Genomic DNA, 14169 nt, shown 5'->3' with positions numbered 1-14169 from the left:
GCAGCTAGCTTCGACCGGCCCGGCAGCAGCGGCTGGCCACTACTAGCCCTGCAGCAGCTAGCCATCACTAGCTCTACGGCGGGCGGCCATCACCGGCCTCACTGCAGCTAGCTTCAACCAGCCCTGCAGCAGCTAGCTTCCACCAGCCCTGCAGCAGGTAGCCTCCTTCAGCCCTGCAGCAGCTAGCCCCCACCAGGCCTGCAGCAGCGAGCCTCCACCAGCCCTGCAGCAGCTAGCTTCCACCAGCCCTGCAGCAGCTAGCTTCAGCCAGCCCTGCAGCAGCTAACTTCAACTAGCCCTGCAGCAACAAGCCTCCACCAGCCCTGCAGTAGCTGACTTCAATTAGCCCTGCAGCAGCTAGCCTCTACTAGCTCTGCAGTAGCTAACTTCAACTAGCCCTGCAGCAGCTAGCTTCTACTAGCTCTGCAGTAGCTAACTTCAACCAACCCTGCAGCAGCTAGCCTCTACTAGCCCTGTGGCAGGGCCCTTACTAGTTCACAGTTATTGAATCCCATCATGGCAATTGTGGTGCCAGCGCTCCTGGTTCTTTTATCACTGCTTACAATCAGCAAACTTGAAGTGGTTGGAAACAGTTGGGGTCTTACTGAATGCAGGGAAGACTATACTGTTTCTGAACATTATTTGTACCCCGGTAAAGGCACAAGCTGGGATACCATCTTCCTCAAGTTCTGTCCCACCTGGTCCTTGCATGGTTCTGATATTATTTTACCCCATTTTATTGTATTATTTAGTGCATATGATTGGTTGCTTTCATTTTACTCGTATCCCCTAAGTCCTAGAACAACTTCTAGGCATGGTTTTGTTCAGCCAGTACCTACTCATTCAGTAAGGAAGAAATGTTTGATTGTTCTTCTGCTCTTATTGTCTGGTAACATTGAACTTAACCCTGGCCCAGATATTAATTGCCTGGGTACTCCATGTGACTTTAAATCTAGATCAGGGCTTGGTGTTATTCACCTAAATGTTAGAAGTCTATTGCCAAAGCTAGACCTAGTGAAAATCTGGGCTAACTCGACCGATACCGACGTTCTTGTCTTGTCCGAAACCTGGCTAAAGAAATCCATCACAGATAAAGACATTGCCATTAAAGGTTACAATGTTTTTCGTTGTGACCGCCCCAGAAAAGGTGGTGGCATTGCAATATATGTCAGGCAGAAATTCCATGTCACTGTCCAATCATCTCTAAGTAATCAGCTTTCATCCTTAGATTTCAATGAGATTCTTCTTACAGGAGACTTGAACTGGGATTGGTTATCCTCTGTCTCTGACAGTTTTAAATCTATGTGTGATTCTTTTGATTTATCACAACTAGTTAATGGGTCAACACGCCCAAATCTTAAATGTCCAGAGAAATCTTCTCTCCTTGACCTATTTTTAACTAATTTTCCTCATAAATATTCAGATATTGGTATTTTTGCAAACGATTTGAGCGATCATTGCGTTATAGCCGCTGTCAGACAAGCTAAGCTCCCCAAATCAAGGTCACGTGTTATTTTTAAACGTGACTATAAACATTTCTGCGAGCAGGCTTTTCTCCATGATTTATGGAACTTTGATTGGTCCAGGATCTCACTCATTAATGATGTAGAGCTGGCGTGGAAGTACTTTTACGATGCTATTAGTATTATTATAAATAAACATGCCCCTTTCCGCAGATTTAGAGTAAAGGGCAGAAACAATTCCTGGTTCTCCCCGGAGCTGTCTAGTCTCCTAAAAGTAAGGGATGAAGCCTGGGCCAAGGCCAGAAAGTCTAAATCCCAAGGGGACTGGCTGATATTTAAACAGCTCAGAAATCATTTTACATCTCTTGTTAAAAAAGCTAAATCTGATTTTTATATTAATAACACTACTCGTAATTTAAATCAGCCCCGCCCCTTCCTATACGCAGAGTACGCACATTGCGTAAGGCCCCCGACGGCCAGGGGCCCCCAATTGCCTGAGCGAATTTGCGGAGTTTAGGCAAAGAACGTACTATAGGATCCTCCCACTATCTGAGTACTAAAGACAGACCCCTCGCCACAGCTGCTGCTACGGTATTTGCGCAGTGGTGCGTTGTGAATCCAAAAACGTAACTTGACGTTCAATCTCATGCGTGCACGGTGCAGCAGCCAGCAGCTGTTTGTTTACGTTTACGAGCCGGCGACCGAGCCGGCGCTAAAAAGAAAACCTAGTTCAGAGTTACAGTAGTAACAGTAACACCAACACTGCAGACTGCAAAATGAAAAGGATATATCCTTCAGGGTGCGAAAAAAAGAAAAAGAAGTAACGGAATGATGAGCTGCGTCAACAACAGTCTGGTAACCAGCCAACGTGACTTCCATGCAACTTAAGTGTTGCAGACTAGTAACGTCAATGTCGTGTTTTTGTTTTTAAAGAGGAATTCCACAATTTTTTTTATATTTTACTATGTCATCATGTAATTAAGATACGGTAGATATTGGCTTAGAGAATGATGTGTGGTGGTGTGGAACTTTGGAAGTTGAATTGTGGAAATAATAATAAAACAGTGACATACCTCCAATCTGTGGGGGGACACCATGGAGGTATGAATGAAAATGGGTGGAATTCCCCATTGTTGTGGTGAACTTGCCACAGTGTTGTACACAAGAAAATCATGCACAATCTACAGCATGTGTCTTTGTCGTTTTGCTGTAACTTTGTTAGTTGTATCTGTATGACTATGACCAGAGCCTTGGGGTACCTATCCCAGTGGGCCATATACAGTTTTTATCCTAGGCGGATATTTTTATACTTGGATTAACCTAGCTAATATATAATAATATTATATATATATATATATATATATATATATATATATATATATATATATATATATATATATAATATTATTATATTATAAATTTCAAATTTGCATAAAATTAGCTTGCATTCTGTTACTATGCCGTGTGTGTGTGTGTGTGTGTGTGTGTGTGTGTGTGTGTGTGTGTGTGTGTGTGTGTGTGTGTGTGTGTGTGTGTGTGTGTGTGTGTGTGTGTGTGTGTGTGTGTGTGTGTGTGTGTGTGGGGGGTGGGCCCGGGGCAGAGGGGGTGGGGGTAGTGGATGTATAACAGTTCAGTTATCTTATTGTTTGTTTGTCGCTCTCTTTTTGTATCTATAATTTCCAGGAGCTATGCTTAAGTTTGTGACTAAAGCCACAAAACAGCCACAGCCAGATACAAGTGAGTCAGATGTGAGTGGCCAAAATCAGTCCAAATCGTGCCCAAATTGGCCCAAATCGCCGCGTCTGCCGGCGAAGCCGGCGGCCACAAGATGGTTCCTGCTCGATTCCTGCTTAGGGCCCCCTGGGAGCCAGGATCGGCACTGATTTAAATGATCCCAAGAAGTTTTGGAAAATAGTTAAGTCGTCATTTGGGGATGACACCAGAGATGCTTTGCCTACTTGCATAGTAAAAGATGCACATATTTTATCTGAAAAACCTGCTATTCTTAATTGTTTTAATGAACACTTTGTCTCTTCAGGTTCCCTATTTGAGTCCCTACATCTAAATCAACCAAATGTGCAGGGGGATTGCCCTCATTCACCAATCAGTGTTATGGCTCCACAATTTGATTGGACTCCTTTTGAAGTAACCGAGGTCCACAGAGCGTTACAGCAGTTAGATCTTGATAAATCTGCTGGACCTGATAAACTTGAGCCCTTTTTTCTGAGGTCAGCAGCAGATTTTATTGCAGAACCCTTGTGTCATATTTTTAATCTTACCATTTCTGAAAATGAGATTCCGAGCATATGGAAGTCTACTTATGTTCTTCCTCTGCTAAAAGGTGGTGATCCCTCTGTAGTTAATAACTACAGGCCAATCTCTAAATTGTGTGTTTTATCCAAGGTTCTTGAAAAGTTGGTCAGTGAACAACTTAAAGAATTTTTAAATGCTAATGGTCTTCTTTCAAATCATCAGTCAGGTTTTCGCAAACAGCACAGTAAAATAACTGCTGCTATTAAAGTGGTAAATTACATCATAGAGGCACTAGATGGCCGAAAATATTGTGCAGCTCTCTTTATCGACTTATCAAAGGCATTTGATACTGTCGATCATGTTATCCTGGCAGACAGACTCCACAATCTTATCTGACCAGGCTGTAAACTGGTTCTCAAATTATTTATCAGGTAGAACACAGTGTGTGCAGGCCGCTGGATCTTCTTCTTCCTTTCTTCCTGTTCTAAAGGGCGTACCTCAAGACTCTATACTAGGGCCGTTGCTGTTCACAATTTATGTTAATAATCTTTGTGAAAATCTGGCTGATGCTGTGTCTCATTTCTATGCGGACGATACAGTTATTTATTGTTCATCCTCGTCAGCATTACAATCCCTTGAGTTCTTGCAAACTGCCTTTGATGCTGTTCAATCCCGTCTGACTCAGTTTAAACTTGTATTAAACGCAGATAAATCGAAGACCATGCTTTTTTCAAATGGCAAGCCGCTTCCATCTCACCTTCCAAGGTTATTAACTGTTCAGGGGATTGAAATTGAATTGGTTAGTTCTTATAAATATTTAGGCATTCTGATTGATGACAAATGGTCTTTTAAATCTCATATTGATAATCTTGTTTCTAAATTGAAACTAAAATTAGGTTTCTTTTTTAGGAACAAATCATGTTTTTCATTTCGGGTCCGGAAACATTTGTTCAAAACAACTTTTTTACCCTTGTTGGACTATGGCGATCTGCTTTTTATGAACGCTCCTGAGCAGTATTTAAAGAAATTAGATACCGTGTATCATTGTGCTTTGCGCTTTATCACCGGCTGCAGCTATCAGGTACATCACTGTTTTTTGTATGCTGCTGCCAATTGTCCTTCTTTGCCTGTCCGTAGACTCTCCCACTGGCTGACTTTTATTTACAAATCCATTTTGGGACGTCTCCCTACATATTTGTGCGTGCACATGTGTAGAAACATCAGCCATTATGGCCTGCGCTCACAGAACTTTAGATTCAGATGCAGGTCCCGAGAGCCAGAACTGAACTGGGTAAAAAGGCGTTCAGGTTTTCTGCCCCCTCAACTTGGAATGATGCGCAGAAGGACTTGAAATTGGTTGAGCATGTATCCTTGGGTAAATTTAAATAAATTTTAAAAGACAGATAAATTAGCTCTCTCGGTTCTTGCAACTGCCCCGTTGTGTAAACTTTACCATTGTTTTTATTGTTTCCCCGGAATGTGTGACTGACTGTGTTTGTATGTATTGTTTTATTCTTTTTATGCTGCCATTTTGGCCAGGTCACTCTTGAAAAAGAGGTTTTAATCTCAATGAGTCTTTCACCTGGTTAAATAAAGGATATATATATATGCATTTGTAGTTATTTTATATGTATTAAGTAATAGGATAAATCGCACGTATTAACACTTCTAACTCCAGTGGCGTGAAGTATGTGGATTTTCAGATGCAAACTAATGTTTTGAAGGGATTTTGTGAATTGAAATGTTAAATAAAGTTTAAAAAAAAAAAAGAAAAAAGTATGTGGATCTTTTGTTGTCGCCGTTTGCCATGGTGACTCGTCGAATCGGGGCTCAATTGATGCTGGCTTTTGATAGTTGTGGCGCACGCGCTTAACTCCAGGTGAAACTACTTAGAGTTGAGTAAATTAACTCTAAACCGCTGGTCTGGAACCAAAAACTCAGAGTAGATCAACTAAGAGTTCAGGATTATACTCAGAGTTTGTTGAACCTGCTTTGTGAAACGGACCCCAGGCCAGAACCTGAACCCAGGATAGAGAGTTTCAGTGAATGTGGTGTTGAAGGTGTGGAGGTGGATCAGTCTGTCAGAGGAGACGCTGTAGAAGGACAGAGTTCCAGCAGGAACGTCCACATACACTGCTACTCTGTCAGAGACTGAGGAAGAGGAGAAGGAAGGTGTTTCTCTGTTATTGTGCCAGACAGAGTATCGACCACCATCAGAACATAAGAGACTCCAGGAATTATCGTTCCTTCCAAACCTACAGTCATCAGAGTTTCCTTTCCTTCTGATTCTTCTGTAACTCACTGATACATAAACTTTTCCTCTCCACTGGACCTCCCAGTAACAGCGATGCGTCAGAAGTTCACTACACAGCAGCTGAGGCCAGTAATCAAACCTGTCTGGATGATCAGGATATGACTGACCCTCCTTCACATACGTCATCTTCCTGTTGTCATCAGACAGTTTGGTGTCGTTGTGGACTGTGTTTGTGTCGATGGTGAGTTGACAAGAATCTGATGGACAGAAACAAACAATCCAGCTGCAGTTATTATTGATCCGTCATTGATCATCGATGGACTCATGAATGAGTGATGTGTCAGTGTGAAAATGGTTGAATGTGTGAATGAAATAAAAACACACTTACACTTCCTCAGACCTGGTGTCATCCATTGTTGCCCAGCAGGCTCCACCCTGGAAGGAGGAGGGGAGTCAGACCAGCACAGTCTCTTTCAGCAAACATGGACATTACATGGCTCTCACACACGGATGAAGGACCAGTCCAACACTTGGACAGATGCACTTGCAGATGCAGCATCTCTGAAGTCTGTCCTGTGGTCGTCACCTTCCAGCACAGTTTCAACACATTCTTTTCATCTGATTCATCTTTGTTGAATCAGGAGCAGGAGGAGAACATGTCATGGATGAATGAAGCTGCAGCTGTTATTGTGCTGTGATGGGCCTGAAAACCACACTGCTGTGGTTCTGGTATGTTTACTGGGTAAAGAACGGCTCAGAGTTGTGGAATGCATCTATCAGCTCTGCTGCAGCACCAGATGAGCTGCAGCAGCTTCATCTGCTCAAAGATCTCTGCTCAAAGTGTCATGGAAAACATTCCGACATTATGTGGTTTGTAACAAAAGGCCAACCGCTGTAAGGAACAGGATGGAAGAGGGGTGTATAAAACATGTAAATGCAGATGAAATGGTCACATCTCTTTTGTAATGTATACCGTCCTCTAAGTCTTAGAGTCTAAGAGGACTAGCATCCACATGTCGGGTGCAAGTATCTGTATTTTACTCAGGAACACTGAGTAAAAGGAGTCCAGCACACTGATGTCCTTCTGTCTTCCTACCTGAGAGTTTCCAGTCTCCAGGTTGGATCCTCCACTCTAGACAGAAGCTTCCCTGCTGACTCTCCTGGATGGTTGTAGCTCAGGTCCAGCTCTCTGAGGCGGGAGGGATTGGAGCTCAGAGCTGAGACCAGAGAAGCACAGCCTTCCTCTGAGATCAGACAGCCTGACAGCCTGCAGGCACACAACACAACTCTGAGACTCTGAGAGAACTGATCTGAGACTAAAGCTGTCCTCGTGTTCACCTGATGATGGCGCCGAAGGAAAAGTCAGAGGATCAACAGAAACACATCATCAATCCTTCAATATCAATATCAATATCAACCACATTTCTAACGGTCAACAGTTGAACACTTGGTGGATTCTGACCTGAGAGACTCCAGGTGACAGTGTGGACTCTCCAGTCCAGGACACAGCTTCTTCAGTCCTGAATCCTGCAGGTCATTGTTACTCAGGTCCAGTTCTGTCAGACTGGAGGACTGAGAGCTGAGAACTGAGGACAGAAGTGGACAGATGTCCTCTGAGAGGTTACAGCCACTCAACCTGCAGAGGAGATTAAAGATAAATGATGAGGTTATTTAAAAGTTGATGTAATTTAACAAAGAAATAAATTATATAATATCAATAAATGCTGATTATTTCAACTAATAATCAATAAGTATTGATCATAGCGATTACTGCATTTCTCTTCTCTGCATGTAAAGTTTCCTGAAATGAATCATTGATGAGAACTGGTCCCACATGGACCTGAACTTAGTTGAACAGTAAATTGAACTGGTTTCCTCCAAGAACACAACATGTGATTCTAACTAAAACAGATGTGTCCGTGTTCTTCCTTACACAACTTTCTTGGAGGCTTTGACCACCGGCAGCAGCCTCCGTAGAACCTGCTCTGAAGCTGAGTATTTCTTCAGGTCAAACACCTCCAGATCTCCTGATGACAGTAAGATGAAGACCAGAGCCGACCACTGAGCAGGAGACGGTTCATCTGTGGAGAGACGTCCTGACCTCAGGGACCATTGGACATCCTCCACCAAAGAACCAGCGTTCAGTTCATTCAGACAGTGGAACAGGTTGATGCTTTTCTCTGCAGACAGATCCTCACTGATCTTCTTCTTGATGTATTTAACTGTTTCCTGATTGTTCTGTGATCTTCTTTGCTTTGGTTCCAACAGACCTCGTAGGAGAGTCTGATTAGTCTCCAGTGAAAGACCCAGGAGGAAGCGGAGGAACAAGTCCAGGTGTCCGTTGGGACTCTGTAAGGCCTTGTCCACAGCACTCTGATAGAGGTCAGTCACAGCTCTTGTTTTAAACCACCAGAAGGTGTTCTTTTGTTCCTCCATCAGGTTGACTCCAGACTTGATTAAGGTCCGATGGACATGAAGAGCAGCCAGAAACTCCTGAACACTCAGATGGACGAAGCAGAAGACCCGGTCCTGGTACAGGCTGCTCTCCTCTCTAAAGATCTGGGTGAACACTCCTGAGTACACTGAAGCCTCTGTGACATCGATGCCACACTCTCTCAGGTCTGGTTCATAGAAGATCAGGTTTCCTTTCTGTAGCTGCTCAAAAGCCAGTTTTCCCAGAGACTCCACCATCTTCCTGCTCTCTGGACTCCAGTGTGGATCCGTCCCAGCTCCTCCATCATACTTGACCTTCTTCAGTTTGGCCTGGACCACCAGGAAGTGGATGTACATCTCAGTCAGGGTCTTGGGCAGCCCCCCTCCCTCTCTGGTTTCCAGGACTTTCTCCAGGACGTTCTCCAGGGCCGTAGCAGTGATCCAGCAGAAGACTGGGATGTGGCACATGATGTGGAGGCTCCGTGATGTCTTGATGTGGGAGATGATCCTGTTGGTCTGCTCCTCATCTCTGAACCTCTTCCTGAAGTATTCCTCCTTCTGTGGGTCAGTGAACCCTCTGACTTCTGTCACCATGGAGACACAGTAAGGAGGGATCTGATTGGCTGCTGCGGGCCGTGTGGTGATCCAGAGATGAGCAGAAGGAAGCAGGTTCCCCCTGATGAGGTTTGTCAGCAGCACGTCCAATGAGGTGGACTCTGTAACATCAGTCAGGACCTGATTGTTGTGGAAGTCCAGAGGAAGTCGACTCTCATCCAGACCGTCAAAGATGAACACGACCTGGAACTCTTCAAAGCTGCACATTTCTCTGGTTTCAGTGAAGAAGTGATGAACAAGTTCCACCAAGCTGAACTTTCTCTCTTTCAGCACATTCAGTTCTCTGAAGGTGAATGGAAGCAGTAACTGGATGTCCTGGTTGGTTCTGCCTTCAGCCCAGTCCAGAGTGAACTTCTGTGTTAGGACTGTTTTCCCGATGCCGGCCACTCCCGTCGTCATCACTGTTCTGATTGGTCCTTTTCTTCCAGGGGGGACTTTAAAGATGTCTTCCCGTCTGATGGCTGTTTCTGCTCTGTCTGGTTTCCTGGATACTGCTTCAATCTGTCTGACTTCATGTTCATCGTTGACCTCTCCGGTCCCTCCCTCTGTGATGTAGAGCTCTGTGTAGATCTGCTCCAGAAGGGTTGGGTTTCCTGCTTTAACAATCCCCTCAGACACACACTGGTACTTCTTCTTCAGCTTAGACTTCAGCCGCTTTTTACAAACTGCAGCAAAAGAACCTTAATAAAAGTGGAAAAAAGAAACCAATTAGTGTTTATAAAGTTCAACTTAATTCTCCTAAAGAATCCGGATCTGAAACGACACCGATCAACTCTAACGTTACGATGAGCTGTACAGTATTGAATAGAATCACTTTTACCACCAAAACACCTCTGAACATTCAGGACGTGGAAGTGACAAGAACATCTGGTGGTCCTGGAGTTTCTAGTACCAGGATGTTAGCAGTTCAGCCCTGATGGGTTGTGGGTTGTTGTGTTCTAGTTCTTGTTGTGGTGTCTGTGAAGGGGATTTTCCAGGTTTAGGATTTGAAAAAACCAGATCTGATCAAATAATCTGTAGAACCAACAAGACAATCTGGAGTTCAGCAGGATTCCTGGAAGAGGAAAACCAGGACTACAATCTTCCAGTTATCTTGTGTTGTTGGTCGGTTTAACATATGTATGCTGTCCTGTACAGGGTGGGTGCTACTCTAGGGGGGTGGTACCATGTGGGGGTGAATGTTGTGGCTGATCTGTGAATGTTGTTCATCTCCTGAGGCATTCTGGGTCATTTATCCAAACTGTGGACAAGACAGGCCTTCCTGGGAAGTTCAAAGCCTGGATCTACCAGCATGGCATTCTCCCTAGGATCCTGTGGCCCCTCCTTGTCTACGCCTTCCCAATCTCAGCGGTTGAGACTCTGGAGAGGAAGGTCAGCAAACACCTCCGAAGATGGCTTGGGTTACCGAAGAGCCTGAGCAGCATCGCTCTCTATGGGCGCAACAACAAACTGCAGCTGCCCTTTAGATCCTTGGAGGAGGAATTCAAGGTGACAAGAGCCAGAGAAGTGGTGCAGTACAGGGATTCAAGGGACCCAAAGGTGGCCAATGCTGGGATCCAAGTGAGGACTGGCAGGAAGTGGAGAGCAGAGGATGCTGTCCAAGAAGCAGAGGCCAGGCTACGTCACAAAAACCTGGTGGGAGTGGTCACACGGGGCCGGGCTGGACTAGGGTCCTTTCCAACTCCTCAACTCAACACCAAGGGAAAGGAGAAACAACAGGGAGCCTGGACAAGATGGGAGAATGCGACAGGGAGGAAGGTGACCTGGACTGAGCTCTGGAGAGCCGAGCCCCAACGCATCAAATTCCTCATCCAGGCAGTCTACGACATGCTCCCAAGCCCATGAAACCTGCACACATGGGGCTTAGCAGAGACACCAGCATGCCCCTTGTGTTCCAAGCGAGGAACCCTAGAACACATCCTCAGCTGCTGCACCAGGGCACTTGGAGATGGAAGGTACCGCTGGAGGCATGACCAAGTCCTTAAGACCATTGCTGATGCCATCAGCACTGGACTTGTGTGGGCAAAGCAGTTCCGGCCCTCCAAGAGAACCATCACCTTTGTCAGAGCTGGGGAGCAGGCAACCCCTGCCAGAAGGTCATCTGCTGGCATCCTGACCTCTGCAAGAGACTGGCAGCTGCTGGTGGACCTTGAACGACAACTGAAGTTCCCCAGCCACATTGCTGTTACCACCCTGCGGCCAGACATTGTCCTCGTGTCGGAGTCGACCAAGCAAACAGTGATGCTGGAGCTGACAGTTCCATGGGAAGAACGCTTGGAAGAAGCCTTCGAGAGGAAACTTTCCAAGTACGCAGGACTGGTCAGTGACTGTCAGCAGGCAGGGTGGAGAGCGAGGTGTCTTCCAGTGGAGGTAGAATGCAGAGGTTTTGCGGCCCGTTCTTTGGCCAGAGCCTTTAGTTATTTAGGCATCGTGGGAGAGAGGAAGAGGAGAGCCATCCGCAGCACCACCGATGCGGCAGAGAGAGCCTCAAGATGGCTGTGGCTCAAAAGAGCCATTGTTTATATAATAATTGCTCGGGGGTTTATGTTTATGTTTATGTTCATGTTCTGGATCTCTGGAAAGCGTCTAGAGACAACATCTGTTGTATTAGACGCTATACAAATAAAATTGAATTGAATTGAATTGAAAAGAGGAGACCCATGGAGTCATGGTAGCTAGCAATCTGGACACAAGCTGGGGTCTGATCATCCCCGGTTGGGTCACCTGGAGGAGGGTGTATAATGTTGAAAGACCCGAAACACCCGATGATTCCAGGGACATCACTGAAGATGTGTCCAGAGGCATCAGTAGATGTACTGTATGTACACAGCAGCAGCTTAAATGTTCATATAAATCCTCTTACTTCTCTGCAGATGCTCAGCCAGCTCCCCCTGCTTCATTTTCCTCAGGAAGTTCACTGTGATCTTCACAAACGCCTCTCTGCTGCTCCTTTGCTCTTCATCCTCACCCTCCAACACATGCTCTAGGGATTCTGGGTAATCTGGACTCAGACCCTTCTGGATCTTCTTCAGCTCGTTCTTCACAAACAGGACAATGTTGTCCTCCAGCAGCTGGAACAGAAGACCACATGAAGGACACAATCAGACTGAAACCACAGAGACAAACATCAGGTCCATGTTGGACAGACCGACAGCCCACTGTTCTCCAGAGACCAGCATGGAGACAAACATCAACAGAACAGAAAGAGAAGCAGTTGTTGTTCATGTACAGACCTGAAAGATGGAGTCCAGCTGTGTCTGATGCTGCTGGACAGACGGACCACTGGGAGGCTCTGGGCTCTGCTGGTCCACTCTGTGGAGGAACCAGGAAGAATTAGCTCACATCATGTCTGTCCTCATAGACACAAACACAAATTGAAGGTCCATGAAGTCCTGTTCTGAGGACAGTCCATCAGAGGACTGGCGGTGGTGAAGGTTTACTAGTCCTGCTGATCCCACCGAGAACATGTGACCTCAGTGAGAGCTCTGCTCATTCACATATTCACAAGATCCAGTTCTGCTCCAAGGAGAGTTACGAGATCAAAAAGACAACTGATGGAAACATGAAGTAGCTGAGGATCTCTGGATCATCATCAGGAACAGTCCTCTGGAAGGTAAGACCTCCAGATGTGTCAACCAGAGGAAAAAGCTCCTGACAGGAGATGAAGATCTACGAGGAGGAATCTCAGATCACCATCAGGTGTTGGAGGACCACAGGGGTCCAGGACTACATGATCTACTCAGGAAGAAACATGTGGACATGTCCTAACATGAGGACTAATTTAAATGCATTTAATGCGTTTAAATAAATCTCACCTCTCTGAAGAAGAACCTTGGTCTCCTTTAAAGTCCACGATCAAGCCTTTTGACCGGTCGCTCTTCAAGGACAAACAGCTGGGTTCATGTTCAAGAGAGTCTCTATTCTGATGGACCCTGATAGAAGACAAAGGTTCAAAATGTACATATTCTATTTATATGAAAAATAAGTTATACAGATAAAAATATTTAGTTTATTTAAAACGTATTAAACATGAATCACTGCTGGCATTTGGATACACTCACGTGTTTACAGCAGAACCTTGGTCTCCTTTAAAGTCAACTATCAAGCCTTTTGATCGGTCACTCTTCAAGGACACACAACTGGGTTCGGGTTCAGGTCCAGGTCCAGGTCCAGGTCCAGGTCCAGGTTCAGGTCCAGGTCGATTCCTGTAATAATGAGGTTTGGTGATGTGAGTCTTGCTCCTACATGCAGAACAGTCACGGACTGTTAGAGATGCTCATCTCACCTCTGAGCTTTGCTCCGACTCTCATGTTCCCCACACAAAGAGGTTTTAGAGGGAGGGACTCCCTCCTCTCTGTCCTCACACTGGTCCATTCTGCTGAATTCACGTCCACATCAGCTCACACACACACCTTCATCTGCAGAGGAAACACACATCACTGGTGTTGGACAGAGATCAGCTGATCCTGCTCTGGTTTGTTCCTCTTTAGTTTTTTTTTGCTTCTGCTGAGCAGTAGAGGTCATTTGGCTCGATTTTTATATTTGTTTCTTTCTTATCCTTCAAATGTTGGAAAGGTGAGACGTGATTGAAGAGGTGATTCTGTGAACAGAGTTTTCACTTTAGAAACTTGAAAATCTTGTTTCTGTAAATGTGTGGAAGCTCAGAGGTTTATCTGCGGAGACAAGGGTTCCATTTTGGCAAATATAAGGAGATATGAACATGCTGTATCCAATGCAAACAAGTAATATATGTGATATGAGGTGTGATGATTGACAGAGTTCAGAGTCCAGAGTGCTGGGTGTATCTTGATTAAGAAGTCTTATGATCTTTAGGAGGAGGAGGAGGAGGTGGGAGAGTCTAATAAATAATCTGGCTGAACTTAAAAAATTAAGGTGACAATTTATATTGAAGGTTGTGAACCTTTTCTCTCTTTTGTCCATGTTGCAGCATCCTTTGCCGGACACCGGAACCTGCAGGTGGTCGTGGGTGGCTTGTAGCTTGCATTACGGAGCACAAGTCTTTCCCTGACCCCTTCCCTTCAACCCTTCCCCGACCCTGCACCCCAACCTGGGACTTGCTGATTGGGCCGGAGCTTCGGGAGCTGCGTGCTGGCCTGCGGTCCCCACCCCTGGTCATCCCGTTGCTGCTTC

The 14169-nt window shown here is 45.4% G+C and overlaps 1 protein-coding gene across 1 annotated transcript; it reads right to left on the bottom strand.

Moving 5' to 3' along the window:
* Nucleotides 1–5035: 5035 nt before the first annotated feature.
* Nucleotides 5036–13298, bottom strand: LOC133449718 (NLR family CARD domain-containing protein 3-like). The gene is made up of 10 exons (XM_061728789.1): nt 13279–13298; nt 13080–13157; nt 12834–12950; nt 12252–12330; nt 11882–12089; nt 7904–9698; nt 7433–7606; nt 7067–7237; nt 6359–6405; nt 5036–6227 (listed from the first exon to the last, which is right to left on the bottom strand). The coding sequence occupies exons 1-10, from the start codon at nt 13296–13298 to the stop codon at nt 5668–5670; spliced, it is 3249 nt and encodes a 1082-aa protein (XP_061584773.1). The 3' UTR covers nt 5036–5667.
* Nucleotides 13299–14169: the final 871 nt, after the last annotated feature.

The sequence above is a fragment of the Cololabis saira genome, chromosome 1 (genome assembly GCF_033807715.1).
Source record: "Cololabis saira isolate AMF1-May2022 chromosome 1, fColSai1.1, whole genome shotgun sequence".
In the NCBI taxonomy this organism is placed as follows: Eukaryota; Metazoa; Chordata; class Actinopteri; order Beloniformes; family Belonidae; genus Cololabis; species Cololabis saira.
Note: the sequence above shows the minus strand (reverse complement) of the source record. Positions and strands in the feature narration are given on the sequence as shown.

What these genes read in the sequence shown, in the direction of transcription:
- LOC133449718 (XM_061728789.1), bottom strand. Translation starts at nt 13,298, where the DNA reads ATGAGCATCTCTAACAGTCC. An exon ending in GGCTGAGCATCTGCAGAGAA is followed by an intron (nt 9,699 to 11,881) that starts GTAAGAGGATTT and finishes ACTTTTATTAAG; the next exon opens with GTTCTTTTGCTGCAGTTTGT. An exon ending in TGGAGACTGGAAACTCTCAG is followed by an intron (nt 6,406 to 7,066) that starts GTAGGAAGACAG and finishes TCCTCCTTCCAG; the next exon opens with GGTGGAGCCTGCTGGGCAAC.